Source organism: Mycetomoellerius zeteki, unplaced genomic scaffold (assembly GCF_001594055.1).
Source record: "Mycetomoellerius zeteki isolate Tzet28-1 unplaced genomic scaffold, Tzet1.0 scaffold119, whole genome shotgun sequence".
Taxonomy (NCBI): Eukaryota; Metazoa; Arthropoda; class Insecta; order Hymenoptera; family Formicidae; genus Mycetomoellerius; species Mycetomoellerius zeteki.
This window is the reverse complement of record NW_017256116.1, coordinates 939,007-955,341: the sequence shown is the minus strand read 5'-3', so window position 1 is coordinate 955,341 and position 16,335 is coordinate 939,007. Positions and strand designations below refer to the sequence as shown.

Here is a 16,335-nt window from a genome sequence, read left to right as displayed (position 1 = left end):
TTTTAACATTTAATATTTATCTATATATAATTTTTCTATTTTTAGAGAAAAAAACTTGTAGAACCAAAGTACATATACATAACGCCATATCGAGTCGGGATGACAAATAACTAGTATGTAGTCTCGAAGATTATTCTTCTCGTATTCGACTGTGATTGGTTAATTTTCTACGATTTAAGACCCTACGATCGCTACTTCTATTGTAGACCCCGCATTAAACACCTATTGTAGATTCGGGCTTAAGCCTTGGCTGCGTTCAGCAGAACGGTTGTTTTGCAACTGTTGGAAGTTTCCTTCGCGCTAATTGGATCATACTTTTAGATCTAGAAGAATGGTCCTATCTCAGCAGACAATCATAAAACGGTTGCAAAACTGTTGAGTCTGCTGAACGCAGCCAAGGCTTAAGCCCGAATCTACAATAGGTGTTTAATGCGGGGTCTACAATAGAAGTAGCGATCGTAGGGTCTTAAATCGTAGAAAATTAACCAATCACATTTAAACAATTTAGTCACATGATCAATGCGATTGGTCAATTCTTTCTTCATCCGAGATCTCGGACGGATTTCTAGCATCGTGGACACTGGGCTTTAGGCGGACATGGCAGTACACGGAACATTGGCTGCGTTCAGCAGACTCAACAGTTTTGCAACCGTTTTATGATTGTCTGCTGAGATAGGACCATTCTTCTAGATCTAAAAGTATGATCCAATCAGCGCGAAGGAAACTTCCAACAGTTGCAAAACAAACGTTCTGCTGAACGCAGCCATTTTTCGTGACCAACTTTTTTCTCCATGTCCTATCTAGTTGAGTCTCCTTACTCTTACTTCATGCTCTAACCTTATGTATTTCCACCATGTTGTAGACGACGCAGTCATTCGATCTTTTTACACCATGGTCTAAACAGTTCTTTTCCATTTTTCTTCAAAGTTAGATGTCTAAATGTGTTCCTTATGTAAACTTTTTGATTTTTTTTACAATACCACCATGGTATAAACACCACAGTTGTAAAAATTGACTTGTATATACACGCGTAGATCGTAATTCATGTAATACGTGGAAGTGAATGAAATTTAATAGTAGGTAAGCAGCGTATGTACGTTTCGTGTCGTATCATTAGGTAGTCTCTGACAAGGTATTGTGAGCAACAAAGAGAGATATTCCTTTCCGAATCAGGAATTAAATGTAACACGACCGCGTATGTATTGTATTTAGGCCGGTTTTATTGTATTTTGTAGGTCAGTTGCGTTAATTTAATTAACATTCGGTTATTATAAAGGAAACGGACTCAATCATCGATTTTGGTGAAATTAGGTTCATTCGACGTGTTTTTGCACGAAATGAACGAATGACAGAAAAATGTGTCCCTCTGCTCCACGAAACAAAATATTAAGCGTTAAAGTTGACTATTCAGGTTAGGAAATCTGTCACAGCCATGTAATAATGTAATGTGAGCATGAAAAGTGTTTGTGTATGGCCCTCCGAAAAAAAAATAACCTAACCCACCCCATATATCGATGTGACAGGGACATCGCTTCGTATGGAAAGTTGTAAAGTTATGTGAAATCTTATAGATTTACAACTTATTACAAACAAGATCCATCTTATACCAAAATATGGGTTAGGGTTTTTTTTTCGGAGTGGAACTCCCGAAGAGGGCGGGGGTGGAACGTTATAGCTCTGTTCGACTTGCTTACACTTTTTTATACTTAAAATGAGATAGATACATATTTGGCGCTGAAAAGAGAGAAAGCAAAGATGCTGAGTGTAAAAAGTGTAAGCAAGTCGAACAGACCAACTGTCTCCGTACACACACTTTTCATATTCACATTGCACTGTTGCATAACTGTGACAGATTTCCTAACCTGAATAGTCATCCTTTAACGCTTAATGTCTCAGTTTGCGGAGCAGAACGACTTTTTTCTACCAGATTCGTTTATTTCGTGCAAAAACGCGTCGAATGAGCCTCATTTCATCGAAATCGGTGAGTGAGTCTATCTCCTTCATAATTACTTAACATTCTTATCGTGTTAGTAATAGGTCGTTGGAAAATTAAGGGTAGTTCCATTAACGCTCATAACGCTCGCGTGCATTATTTCTCCTTGTTTAATATTTGATAAATAACAAGAATGAAATAATTCCATGAGCGTTGCGAGCATCAAGTGGAACACACTTTAAAAGTATTATTTCCACGTAGCATACCGCAAGTAACGTGGCCAACGGTTTTTACACAAATTTATGTATGTTATACATTTAAAGTCTGTTTTTATTGTCACATCCTATTCAGTAAACGGAATTCTCAAGCGTGCGCTAGTCTACCAAGCCAAGGATCAAGTATACAGTTGTTTAATTATATCGTCGCAGAACTCCAGCTAGTAACAGCTTCAATCTCTCAATGTTGTTCCTGTCTAGATCTGGAGTTTAAATAATGCGATGGAATTCTCTCAGCCATCTACAAAATCCGATAACAGTTTGCTTGTATAATATACTCTCATGGATATATAATAGGCCCCAAACTGCTAACACTAATGCAAATGTCCAATTTTCATTGCCATTTGTGGTTTCAAATTGATTGGACTTTGGCCTCATTGGTGGAAGTGGTGTGGCCATACAACGCGCTTAATACATATTAATCCACGGATTGTTTTGTATGGACCTTGGATTTAAGTTTACTATTGTTTATTATTATTATTAGCTGTATCGATTGTTAATTTGCATAAGATGTAATAATTACTGTATAATGTGCATACAATATGATAAAAAAGTTCAATACTGTATAAGGCTTTGTCTGATGAATGAGTAATACGGTAGAAGATTATGATACATAGGGATGAATATTCTGCTGTTATTTGTGTAGTCGTACCAATTTTATCAGCTAAACATCTGAGCTCCTTGTTCGTACTTTTATAGTATTTTAACAGATATTACTCGTGACACAACGCAATGGAAGTTGAAATAACACAGACAGTTGTGGAAGATATGGCTTCAGGAGATAATCCAAATAATCAAAACATTTGTGATGGCGGAACAGTCCCTAGCATACAATGTGAAAATCAGAATTGGGAAGCATCGAATAGACAGTCAATCAAATTAGAACCTGATACTAGATCGACTGGCACTGAGAATAGTAATTATGATATCACGGACGAAGAGACTACATGTCTTGACAATAAAGATGTTTTACATAATGGCTTATGCCAGGAAGATTCACAACATAATGAAGATTCACAACATAATGAAGATTTACGGCAATTTGACGTGTTGGACGATCTAGATCGTCATCCAGAACAGAATGATGGTTCTGATGAAGATTCAGATACAGATGAAAGTATGGATTCTGATGTGCCAGATGAAGAAATTGAAGCGATGCTAGAAGAAGGTATATTTATATTTTCTTATATTTAACTAGTAATAATGTAATCTTCTTACGGACTTTCTCAAAATCAAACCAGAAAAGTATTCAAAAACAGGACGAATGAGAGTCAACGTGGTAAAATAGTTTAATAATCTTAAACCTTTATTCCAAAAAACTATGTACGTTTTGGTTCACTTTGGAGTCCTTCAGCAATACAAGAATTGAAATTCTTCCTTGCATGTCTAAGGAGAAGTTATCATCAGATTTATAGATTTGATGTTGTACAATCTGTACATTAAAATATTAAGCAACATAATATAAAATATTTATCAGACCAAAACCAAAGAAAAACGGTGACTTGTAACATTGGATCGAATGATGAGTAAGGCAAAATTATATTGTAAAACTCCCTTTTTAAGAGTCTAAAATATGCTCTGTGAAATTGAAAAAATGCTCTAAAAAAGGAATATATGCATTTGAAAATTACTTTTTATCGCACAAAAATTATTAATTAAGTTTTTTACTTATAATAACAAAGTAAAATGGATTTGATTACATTTGTTTACATTTTTTTTAAATTTAATTAGTCTTACGGGGCATTAAAATTAAACAAATACATATTTATTATAGTGAGAGAGAGAGAGAGAGAGAGAGAGAATTTTTGATGTTATGTATTGTATGACACAGAAACATAGAAGATTGAACGTAAAAGCGCAAAATCTTTTTCCCCTTGTGATTTCTCTGACATCACTGCGCATCAATGCATCGCGGCGTGGGAATCATTTATCTAATCAATTCTTTTTTTAAAAATATAAAATATGTTATAGCATATTTCTGATTGAGAAAACCTTAATTATCTTAAAAATCCTATTTATTATTATATCAGAAAAAAATTAATCATTAACTTAAATTAGAAAACGATGTGAAATATACAATAAGAATAGATAAAATATGTAAGTATTGTGCACGTGTGGGCGAAATATACAAAAATATGTTTTTATGTGTGAAATATGCAAAAATATGCTCTTATGTGTGAAATGTGCAAAATTGCTGTATCATATAGGGCTCAAAATGCATATTTCGAAACGTACATAGTTTTTTGGAATAAAGATTTAAGATTAAACTTTGCGTACTAATTACCACGCTGACTCTCATTCGTCCTGTTTTTGGATTCTTTTCTGGTTTGCTTATATCTGACGAATATTTTCACGCAAAAGGTATATAATTATATTTTATAACTAAAAAAACAATCTAAAAGATTTTCGTTTATTCTATTTTGGTTTATTTTGTTTATTCTTATGTAAAAAAATTACCGTATATTTTACATATTGATATAATGAGAATACATTTACCTGCATACTAATTTTAATTATCTACATATGAAATGCGTGAATTCTATATTTTTTCAAGAACTATAATTCAAGATTTTTAACTTTACGCTTTCAAGATCAGATTAAATGTTTTCTGCAGCAAAGAGAATAAGAAACCAAGTAAGGTTATTTGGCCTTTACTTCTTCACTTATTTGTGCTGTTCACATATCAGTCAATATTCCACTTATTATTGTTCTTATTTTAGTTAAATTTTATGTATTAGGTTTACCAGAAGAATTTAAAGGGAGAAGAAAAGATAAAAAGGATCGTTTGCCCTATGAAGAAAAGGAGAAACTTGTTTTAGATGGTATATTAATATAAAGTATCACAAGAGAGATGTTGTATAATTATTTTTAATATTTATATATTACTTTTGTTGTTCTTTTAGAAATTGGACATAATCATTTTGATGTTTTACCTGAAGGATGGGTACAAGTGACACATAACAGTGGAATGCCATTATATCTTCATAAACAAAGTAGAGTTTGTACATTAGCAAAACCATATTTTCTTGGTCCAGGAAGCGTTAGAAAGCATGAAGTTCCTGTCAGCGCCATTCCTTGTCTTCAATATAAAAGAGCATTAACAGAAGAGGAAGAAGAACGAAGAAAGGAGATAGAGCGCGCACCAAACACTGAAGCTTGTAGTCTTCCTAGCGCAAAGATTGAAACTATACAAGAAAACCGCGCAGCACATTCATTAGATAGCGAGCAGCTAAGAAATTATTGTCAGTCTTTGTTTCGTTTTAAATCTATTAAAGTAATGAGATTTCAGTAAGTATAAAAAATAAGGTGATTATATCATCATGAAATTTGTCTTGCATCAATTAACTCTGTCACAGATCTTGGTCAGCGCGTCGGAAATTTACGAAAATTAAAAAGCATCGTAAACAACTTGAGCGTCCAACTTTACCGGATGGTACAAAATTGATAACTTTCCCAGTCAGTAGTTCTAGTGGAAATGGCAGTTCGAACACTGTAGACGATAATGGACAGAGACCTGCGAAACACTGGATAATGAATCCATCAGGCAAAAGTTATGTTTGTATTCTTCATGAATATGTGCAACACGCGTTAAAGAAACAGCCAACGTACAAATTTAAAGAATTAGGTAATCATGTTATTATTTAACATTTTCAGTATATAATAATATGAAACGTAATGCATGTTTAATACCCATTGTTTTTTATTACTAAGATGACTAATGCATTTAATTATAGAAAACGCTGCAACACCATATTCCGCAGTAGTTTGTATCAATGATATGGAATATGGAAGCGGATTCGGCAGCAGCAAGAAACAAGCAAAAGCCAACGCAGCCCGAAAAACTCTTGAAATTTTGATTCCTCAAATGAAGGATAAAATTTCCGGTGAAAACAGTGGGGATAGTGGATCGAATAATGATAGTCGTACGATAAAAGCATCTAGAGGAAATTCCGATGCCGATCTTTCATTCTTCGACGAAATAGCCATTACGGATCCTCGTGTTGCAGAATTTTGTGCAAAAACCACGGAACCTTCCCCACATGCTATTTTAATAACTTGTCTTCAAAGAAATTATGGTTTAGGAGATATGCACATTAATTATTCAGTAAACACATTGAAACATCAACGAAATGAATTTACAATGAAAGTTGGGAAACATGAAGCTACCGTTGTATGTATGAACTGTTTCCTACTTATAAATAGGATTTTTAATTTTAAATAAGAATTAATCTTAGTTGAATATAATTGCAGGTTTGTCGTAATAAGAAAGACGGTAAACAACGAGCAGCACAAGCAATACTACAACTTATACATCCACATATACAATCTTGGGGGTCTTTATTGCGTCTCTATGGATCACGAAGTGTAAAATCTTTTAAGGAAAAAAAACAATTGGAACAAGAGATAACCCTTTTGCAGGGTAAAGCTGCCGTTAATCAGCCAAATCATGCTATTTTAGGTAAACTTAGACAAGAGATGCGAAGATTAGCTGAACAACGCGAAGCAATACAACCTATTGGTAAGTTTGTACCACCAGATTTACCAACAGGATCTGCAGCTAATCTTAATAATGTAGATTTATAAAAAAATAATTAATATATAGCTTAAATTATAGACTATTACCTTTTAGAAGTTATTTTCTCGCTAATGCTTTTATGATTTTTGTATTAAATATTTTTACATTTTATTAAAATATAAAATATTAACTATTTTTAAGTTGACGAAACATTTTAAATTACCTAAATCAAAACATGTTAAATATCAGTAATACTAGATATTTAATATTTATTTTTCTTTACTGGACATTATAATGTGACTGAACTTTCCGATAATTTATTTGTTGTAATATTATTTGTTGTTTTATATTGAAAATATTACCCGATCCGTGTCGAAACGTTTGTATGTACGAATTTTAAATTATTAAATATTTTACATTATAATTGGCTCGTAGTCCTTCTTTTAGTGATTTATTCTGATTGAGCCATATTAAGAATTAATTTATTTTTCTATAGTCGAAAATCATTTTATTCTGAAATTGTACAATATTTTTCTATTTTGGAATTTTCCTTTAAATCACACTTTTATTCTAATGTGAAAAGTGAAAATATAATTATCCTCTATCTGACATTCATCATACTAACCAGCAATAATAGCAGTTTTGATAAATGTAAAGTCACATAAGAGAAGTCGCATAATAGAGAAGTTTTATTTTATTGTAAATAATTATAACATATAAATATAGACATGTTTATATTTAAAAACACATTGAATAAATGTTAATAATGTACAACGCCTAATATGCTACTGATGGACATTTTTATTCTATTCCATGAAAGAACCACAATTTTCAATTTTCCATTATAACAAATATCAAATTATTTCTGCGAAATTTGAATTAAGTATTATACTTTTAAAAAATCATATAATAATTTGTTCATGTACATGAATTTAATATGACCGTAAATATTGTATATTGACTGTAAAAAAAAACAGGTTTTATACTTAGCTTAAAATATGATGTAAACATGAATATGAAACTCAATAAAATATAATAGAAATTATGTTTCTATTTTATTAAACCAGCTTTTTTTAATCAAATTTTGTCGAAATAAAATATAATTTTATATGAGCAAATTATTATTATTATATATACTAAGTTGTATGTGATGCATTTTTCCAGAAAGATAATATTTATTTTTTTACAAATCCACTAAATTTTTAATCTACTTACAATATATCATGGACAACATTGTAATTCTTGTGTCACATTCATGTTATCTTTTTTTTATCTCTAGTCTTACGTCTAAGATTAGTTTAAAATCATATAGAATGCTATAATGAGTATGTATGAAAAGGGATAAACCTATCTGCATATTTATATTCATGTTATATAAAGATATTCAACAAGTTTCTAAATTATCGCATTGGTCAATGAAAATTTATTTATATAGCCATGGAAGCAATAAATATACAACTTCAATCTTGTTTATTCCAAGAAGATTGACATTTTTATTTTCCAAAAAACTTAATTCATTGCTTCCTCAGCTATTTTGCTAGTATAAAAATCTAAAAATGTATATACTAATATAAACAAATTTTTTTCTATCCCTGTATACAGGATTAAAAAAAATAAAATTAATAGAAATTCAATTTATATTTAAAAGATATACTCACAAAACATTTTTAGAGAATATATAATATTATCTGATATAAAGTAGATGAAACATTGATATGCATGTAAATTCCATTACATTATAAAATATTTTCAACAAAACGCGAGAATTTTCTCTTTTAAATATTAATGTAATATCTTGGATTTTATAAAATAAATAAAAAATGTTTCATTTATCATGAGCATAGCTATGGTATTGCCATAGCTGCAAGAATTTCTACATCTTGTTCATTACAATTCGTATTATATAATTCATTCTACATACTTGAACTCGTCTCTCGTTTTACTACTGGAAAATTTTACTAAATCGTTTAAGTGTTGATAAGTAATACTGAAATAGACGCTACACATAACACAGTTGTTTTGCATTTATATATAAACAGCTAATTTTAATATATAACTTAAATTGCAACAAATCCTCTCTCTCTCTGTAATGGAAACTTTTTAACATTCGCAAATTTTTTATATAATTTTCTTTATGTTATATGTCATTGCGAGAAAACTTTTTTTATTACCTATTAACTGTAATTTGGATACTCTTAGCAATATATCCACTTTACTATTTTTTTTTCAATTATTTAGATAGCACACAAACACACACACACACACACACACACACACACACACACATAAAACCAAAATTAATAACTGAAATAGACTCAAGTGATTAAATCTAACAAGATAAGTAATACCGTTATAAGCCAAGACAGAATGTTCGAGTGTAAATTACAAATCATTTATTAAGCAAGTACACGTATACGTTTCAACCCTCGGTTTGGGTCCTTATCAGTAGAATTAATAACGCAAAACAAAATTATTCGGAGAAATTAGCATTAAAGAGAGAATGCTCTGATATATAAGTTAATGGTTAAAACTATTAGATGTATCTAATACTTGTCGAAACTTGGTCATCAAATTGTCCGATTTGATAAAGTTGTGCGAACCATATGTAATCATATTATTATTAAATTGTCCAATTTAATAATATAAAAAGGAACGAGACTTCTGCGGAGATGCTGATGGTTCGAGCAAAAGACACACAAATATATGTGTGTGCGCGCGTGTGCGTGTGCGTGCAATGTGTGTGTGTGTAGGTGTGTATATATATATATATATAGGCATTGACGATTTTTTAAAATTATATCGTCATATATATATATATATATATCCGAGAAAAATATATTTTCATATGAACGTGTTGAAATGAATATACATTAAATCAATTTGTGTTTCATGAGTATATTTACAATTGTAATATAGGAAAAAACTCATTCGTTTTTATATTAACACATGGCACAGATTGTGAAATGTATTCGATTCAATATCATATCCGCAGACAGTTATAAATGAGATAAAAGAATTTAATGTAAATATGTTATTGCTTTTACAATATACAAAAAAATAAAAAATGATGTATAAATTCAAACATTATGTGCTTTAATCATAAATGCATTTTGACACACTCAATATAAGACATATTAAAATAAATTAATAAAGTTAAAAAATCAATAAAAATAATATATAAACACTATGGTCCGTTCAATGTAGAATTTATTCTAAAAATTGCGTTTAATTTTTTTTTTTTTTTTTGCAAAGTTAAAATAGATTAATTCATATATACATAATCGATAGAATAACGAAAATTATTAAAAGATAAGATATACAAATCACTCTTTAAAGTTTAGCAAACAATAATTAGATACTTTGGTATCTGCGTGTATATATATATATATATATATTTATATTTATATAGAAAGAAAACGAGACCTGTTTCACATTAGACACAATTAGAACCTCATCAATGTACATTTAAAACTACACGCACCTAGTAAGTTTGAATAAACTGGAATGTTTTTTTCTAGTTTGATCACTATCTTTTTCTTACATACATTACGAATATCCTACGTATCTATTAATTTCAATGAATTCAATATCTAAAGGGGAATAAATGGAAAAAATGAGAAATGTTATGATGTACTAAGGTCGTGCAGCTAAATACACATTGTCTTTTTTTTACATCTATACAATTATGTACATGCACACAAGTTTCTTCTGTTGTATTATAGGTTTATACAAATCTAGTATTTCCTCTATTCGCTCATAGCATGCATATCTATCTACTATGAATCAGGTCTCAACAATATCAACTATCTTTCTTACAGGAATTGCTATCTCTACGTTAAAATATCTGATGTAAAATTGTATGTATATCGAGCAGTCAGAGAATGTGGTTACGTAAATAAAAAGTCTAGTCCTAAGCGATGTCATCCTTAGTTGTCGTCCTCGACAAGTTCTAATTACTTAAAATTATCCAACGCACTTTTAAAAAAGCATTATATAGATGTATCACAGGTACTGTTACCAGATAGGGCCATCTTTGAAAGACTAGAAAGACTTCGTCTGGGACTACTACCTCCGAGAAAGCTGCTGCTAGACTCAGAGAATATTTTTCGGAAGCTATAATAAAATTTTAAAACGCTTTAGATACATGTTACACACAAATAAGAAACGAAAATAATAAACACGTACAATTTACGAATTCCAGATTCAGAAGATTTTTTCCATGGTGCATCATCTGGTTCATAAGGAAGCGGCCCCTGCACGGGTGCATCTTTATCATCCTCAAGACTGAAACAACATGAAATTATATGAATATTTTATATAGCAAAGAATTTATATATATAAATTTCTATTATTTAATGACTTACATTTCAGGTTTTGGTCTATATAATTCTAGTTCGTCTTCGAGATCCGAAACTCTTGCCTTCAATTCATTTCGCTCGTGTAAAATTTCTTTTAGCTCAGCAGTTGTGAATCTGGGTCTATCAGGATCATCTAGATCATAAATTGCTTTGTTCGTCAAATCAGGACAACCTTGTAATTTACTCAAATCCTCATTTTCTTTCTTAGCCATGCCAAGCCGTCCCCGAAGATTTATAAGTTCCCGATTCTGATCCTGCAGTTGAGCTAAAAAGTCGGCCCTTTCTTCTACTAAACCTCGAGCTTGCATTTGCGCTTGTCGTTGTTTACGTTTCAATTCCCGTCCCAGTACGGTAAGCTTCTCCACTTGTGCACTCAACTACACAATACGTTGTATTATTTATTATGTACAGCTTATAACAAAATTACATGAATTTTCATGTTCAATAATTTTAAAACGAAATTTTCTCTTTAAATTTTTAATAATTATAAAGTACTTGGAAATATATTCCAAGTATAACAGATATAAGATATATGTATATTTATGTTAAAAATGTATCTTATGTCTTAAAAAAAAATCATTGAATTGAGCATATGTACATATAAATACCAATTTACATTTTCAATTTCTGCAGTTTTTTGTGACAATTCTCGATCTCTAGCACGGATCTGCTCGCGTTGTTTATCTATCATAGACCTCAAATGTTGTAGAACTGCTATATCAACCTCTTGACTAGCTGTAATAGCTAAAAATTAATGAAACAGTTATTTCATTAATTTGTTAATTTGTACAATATTCTGTCAAACGTACGTCTGTACGTATAACAGAACCCTTTTATAATTATTGGATTAGTAACTGGTTAATTGGTGTTAGTACTTGTTTGTTTACTGCTGTACTGACTATCACTACGTGATTCGTGTAGAGATTCAGCTAATCGTCTGTTTTCTTCTTGTAATCTAGTAACCATTGCTACTAAATCACGCGATTCTTGTCTCCAGTGTTCCTCAATTTGTTCCAGTTCCTAAAAGAATCAAATAAAGTTGACAATACATAATTGTGACATCAAATATACGATCATGAATTGCAAATCGCATTGAGATTGTTACATAAAAGTTAAACCATTAGCTACCTTTTCAAATCGTTGCCTATCTTCAGCCTTTCCAATCTTATCGCTCTCAAGCTGAGAGATCTTAGTACTCAGCTCTTGCACCATGGTATTTTCACGCTCGTTCTTAGTAGCAAGATTCTCAAGTAGCTCTAAAGCATTTATCACCTTTGGCATTAAATTGGTCACCGACTCCACCCCAAACAGATCTATGAGCTTCTCGCATTCCTTCCCTATCTCCGATGCAATATCATACACGTCCACTACTGACACATCAGATGCAACAGAATATTCTTCCATTTTCCAAGTTGCGTTACCCCTCAGACAAAAAGGCATGAATACAACTTTTTGCCGCAGCACGCTCTACGCGTAAATCTGCTCAATGCTACGAGAAGGAGGTCTCATAAAGACGTTTCGCCCGGAGATTATCGCCTTCCTACGTTTCTAATGTTTCTATATACTTAATTGTGCAATCTCCGGTGGGGAATCGTATACATATAGAACAAAGTTACAGATAATCACAGCCAAGCTGCACGAAATATTCTGGTGCGTACGCTACAGATATATACGTGCCTGTAGGTTTCTGATAAATAAATTGCGTGACTTAGGTGTGGCGTTAATTGTCAAAACGACAGGATTCGCAATCACGCATCGACGGACATTCACATGCACTCGTCGTTTCTTAGATCGAATACCAGCCCGGGAAGTGCAACGGACCCCGGTGATGTCATAGCAATTCTATCAAAACGTCATGTTTAAATTCCGGTCGCACACACAGAAGTTACGGCGGAGCAGATGATTGAGATTATTCACGGTGTGTATATATATATATATATATGTATATATATATGCGCATGTATTCAATTCATCGACACAGCACCGAGTCCATGGCACCGAGAGGAACGCCTTCTTTCGGAGCATTATGAAACGTAGAGGATTATTTTTTTCCTATCGACATTCTAATAATTTATAAGTATCTATTGCATAACGATGCAAAATAAATTGCGAACAATGATAATATTTTAATTTTTTTTAATACATAAACGGAACGCAATGCCAACTTACCTCTTGTGCCAACGAGATCCGATCTCCCCTACAATTACCAGGGCTGGGTATTTTTGCATTAGAAATGCCATTTAAAATGTAATTCTATTTAAAATGCTAAATGTAAAATACTTAAAAAAATGTATATTAAAATATATGTAAGGAAAACCATTCTGTATTCGAAAACTATTTAAAATATCTATTTACTCATTTTACATATAAAGTGGATTCGAAAAACATTTTACATTTTAAATACATTTTTTTAAGTATTTTATATTTGGCATTTTAAATGATTACCCAGCCTTGTTAATTATTCAGTTCATTATATTGCTATACAGAAAATAATGATCATTGCGCGATGAAAGAACGAGAGAGAAACACACTTTGATATTTAAGAAAAATATATTTTAAATCAGACTTATTAAAATTATACAAATAAAGCTGTAATCTATATATATTAATTGTTTTTAATATTTCAACGATAGATTCTTAGAAAATGTATGATGTCTTAAGTTAAAAGGATTATAATCGCAGGATGGCAGAAATTTAAGTTGAAAAGCGCTCCGTATCGTCGACATATTGCATAGAAAATACTTTGGAATGCAAGGATCGTAACCATAGAAGTACGTATTGTTGGATCGTTAGATGTATCATAACGTATAATCTGGATAATTCTGCGAGTAAAGAGATCGTGAAATCGTCTAAGAAGTCTAAAAAAGAGAAAGGATCATGAGCGATCAAGAAGACATCACGATTTCGATAATTCGAATGGAGAAACTTTTAACGAGAGTTACGAATAGACTGAAGGAATCGGTAATTTTGCAAAATTTATATTCAATCTAAACGAATAAATTTGTTTATTTTCTTAATAGATATTAAATTTTTCTTTTACGTCTTTCTGTTTGAAAAAGTGTTCATTCTAGACACCTCTCAAAATTTTTCTTATTTAATTTCTTATTTAATTTTATTTATTTCAGTAACTTCGCTCGATTCCAAACTTTATATTTCGTGTGTCGTACCATAAGCTTTTCGAACGTACTGATTGACTGTCGGATAGAGAATTTCCGAAGTTCCAATGACCCCTTTTACACCGAGCATTTGATACGCGTATTAATTAGTAACTTTCTATTAAATTATTTTAATTTCAGCAATGTATTTAAAGATGTACTAAATTGGTAGAATATGCATAAAATTAATTAAATACACATATCATGTATATGTTTCATCGAAATTAAGATAATTCAATAGAAAGTTACTAGTTAGTATCAAGTGCACAATGTAAACTAGGCAAATAATTTTTCTCCGATCAGCCAATCGGCGAGTCTGAAAAAGAACTATATATATCAATAGGCGCGTTCAAGTCGACAAAGCGGTTAGGCCGGAATCAGACTACGCATTGAAGATTGAGATCGAAGATTGAAGATTGAAATTTGACCAATGAGGGCAAAGGAATTTTAGCTCCTATTGTTTTGATTGGTCAAATTTCAATCTTTTAATCTTCAATCTCAATCTTCAATGCCTAGTCTGATTCCGGCCTTAGTAGGTCTGCTCGCCGAGCAATTAAACATGATTGGTTGGATCCACAGGTAAGAACCAATCATAATCATTCGCTCGGCAAGCATGCCTAGCCGCCTTGAACTCGCCCAATGTGATAATGCGCTAACTTGGCGCTGAAAATCGCCATGTTGCGTTCGTAAAATTAAAACTGTTTCAAAATTATCCGCTCTATGAGAATTGAACGTTGAATGTTAAGTAAAAAATAATCTTGATCGAATGAGATCGTTTATTATTACTCAATAGATTGAAAAATGTGGAGTCGATGCTTCGTCATTACTTCGAGAGATCATCGATCTCATTGAGCTCCTAAAAAAATTCGTTATATCCCGTATGAAGAAAACTCCCGATGTAGAATCCAAGCACGCTATCAATTTGCACGATTGCCGAACAAAAATAGCGGAAGTCTTGGCGGAACTCGAAGGTAAATAAAAACTATTGTTATTAAATAATATATACGCATTATTTTGGACACAGACTAAAGTATCAATTACCATGGCAGCTTTGCAGGAAATGTCTGAAGAACAAAACTCGAGCTCTGAAATTTTTCTGAGGGATATTGTTGTCTGCGTAAATGACGAAGAAGAGATAATGCGAAGCATCAAGGAAACATCAGAAATAGAGATACCAAAAGAAATGTATTGAGAAACGTATTGTTTATTGAAATAAAATTTATCTCGCTTTGTTGTATTATAATTTCTTAACAAATTTTATTTTTATTTGTAGAGAGGAATCAATGCGGGAAATGATGAATGTAAGGGAACGAGAGGAAACACGATGGAAAATACTACAGTCTGAAATAGATTCAACAGAGCGCAGATTGTACAACGTTACAGAATTCAATGCAACATCTGAGAAAAAGCTTTTTGATATATGGTAAATGTGGAACAATTTCCGTAAAAAGATTCGTTTAATTAGTGAATATCTGTTATCAGGAATATATATGAATAAGTAATTGTTCAATTTTATTAATTTTATATTTCAGTGCAAACATTGAACAACAATATATTGCGCTTCTTGCTAAATATGATTGCGACATCGGTGCGTCTCATGCGTTGACAGAAGAACTATCAAAAAACAATGAAATTATTATAGAAAAAATTAAAGAAATGGAGGTTTGTAGTATATTTAATCTTAAATTTAATATATATTTAATATGTACAATTTTTCCGAACTGTCATTAATTTTTTTCATTAGGATCAGCTGGCCGTGCAACGGGAACTGTATGTTCAATTCAAGAAAGAGCGAGAACTCACGCTAATGATAGCTTTCACCAAACAATTAGATTTGCTTAGGCGCAACCGAGCCGCCAAGATTATCCAAAGAGCATGGAAAGCATACTTCGAGCGTATTTCTTTAAAGAAACGACGAAAAACGAAGAGAAAATAAGACAATTTCATTAGTCTTACATTTGAACAAACAGATGATATTACCCTAATAGTACAGACCTTCAGGAAACCTCCGTACGTCCTTTGAATTGAATGTCCTAATGATATCCCCAGAATATATCCTAGCTATTAGGGTAGTTCATCAATTCACACGAGAAAAGAT

General features: G+C 31.7%; 3 protein-coding genes across 5 annotated transcripts; 2 read left to right on the top strand and 1 right to left on the bottom strand.

Annotated features, from left to right (window-relative positions):
* Window positions 1-927: 927 nt before the first annotated feature.
* Window positions 928-6,847, top strand: pasha (microprocessor complex subunit partner of drosha). 2 transcript variants are annotated; one of them, XM_018460297.1, is made up of 7 exons: window positions 928-1,076; window positions 2,908-3,376; window positions 4,947-5,030; window positions 5,112-5,496; window positions 5,565-5,833; window positions 5,943-6,379; window positions 6,460-6,847. In XM_018460297.1, the coding sequence occupies exons 2-7, from the start codon at window positions 2,941-2,943 to the stop codon at window positions 6,790-6,792; spliced, it is 1,944 nt and encodes a 647-aa protein (XP_018315799.1). In that variant the 5' UTR covers window positions 928-1,076; window positions 2,908-2,940; the 3' UTR covers window positions 6,793-6,847. The 2 variants fall into 2 exon arrangements, with proteins under 2 accessions (XP_018315799.1, XP_018315791.1); XM_018460289.1 differs by having other exon boundaries at window positions 928-1,080.
* Window positions 6,848-10,130: 3,283 nt separating this feature from the next.
* Rilpl (Rab interacting lysosomal protein like) lies at window positions 10,131-12,986 on the bottom strand. 2 transcript variants are annotated; one of them, XM_018460309.1, is made up of 6 exons: window positions 12,211-12,986; window positions 11,958-12,102; window positions 11,699-11,826; window positions 11,089-11,459; window positions 10,910-11,008; window positions 10,131-10,837 (listed from the first exon to the last, which is right to left on the bottom strand). In XM_018460309.1, exons 1-6 carry the CDS (start codon window positions 12,520-12,522, stop codon window positions 10,714-10,716), a joined length of 1,179 nt encoding a protein of 392 aa, XP_018315811.1. In that variant the 5' UTR covers window positions 12,523-12,986; the 3' UTR covers window positions 10,131-10,713. The 2 variants fall into 2 exon arrangements, with proteins under 2 accessions (XP_018315811.1, XP_018315820.1); XM_018460318.1 differs by having other exon boundaries at window positions 11,982-12,102.
* A 967-nt stretch (window positions 12,987-13,953) lies between these two features.
* LOC108730552 (uncharacterized) lies at window positions 13,954-16,231 on the top strand. The gene is made up of 6 exons (XM_018460331.1): window positions 13,954-14,043; window positions 15,031-15,208; window positions 15,287-15,422; window positions 15,511-15,660; window positions 15,770-15,899; window positions 15,982-16,231. Exons 1-6 carry the CDS (start codon window positions 13,960-13,962, stop codon window positions 16,171-16,173), a joined length of 870 nt encoding a protein of 289 aa, XP_018315833.1. The 5' UTR covers window positions 13,954-13,959; the 3' UTR covers window positions 16,174-16,231.
* Window positions 16,232-16,335: the final 104 nt, after the last annotated feature.

Coding starts and splice junctions, on each gene's coding strand:
- pasha (XM_018460297.1), top strand. CDS start 2,941: ATGGAAGTTGAAATAACACAGACAGTTGTGGAAGATATGGCTTCAGGA. Junction 3,377..4,946: donor TGAAGCGATGCTAGAAGAAG/GTATATTTATAT, acceptor TTTATGTATTAG/GTTTACCAGAAGAATTTAAA. Junction 5,834..5,942: donor GTACAAATTTAAAGAATTAG/GTAATCATGTTA, acceptor ATTTAATTATAG/AAAACGCTGCAACACCATAT.
- Rilpl (XM_018460309.1), bottom strand. CDS start 12,522: ATGCCTTTTTGTCTGAGGGGTAACGCAACTTGGAAAATGGAAGAATAT. Junction 12,103..12,210: donor ATAGGCAACGATTTGAAAAG/GTAGCTAATGGT, acceptor TGATTCTTTTAG/GAACTGGAACAAATTGAGGA. Junction 10,838..10,909: donor GAATCTGGAATTCGTAAATT/GTACGTGTTTAT, acceptor ATTTTATTATAG/CTTCCGAAAAATATTCTCTG.
- LOC108730552 (XM_018460331.1), top strand. CDS start 13,960: ATGAGCGATCAAGAAGACATCACGATTTCGATAATTCGAATGGAGAAA. Junction 14,044..15,030: donor CGAATAGACTGAAGGAATCG/GTAATTTTGCAA, acceptor ATTACTCAATAG/ATTGAAAAATGTGGAGTCGA. Junction 15,661..15,769: donor AAAAAGCTTTTTGATATATG/GTAAATGTGGAA, acceptor TTTATATTTCAG/TGCAAACATTGAACAACAAT.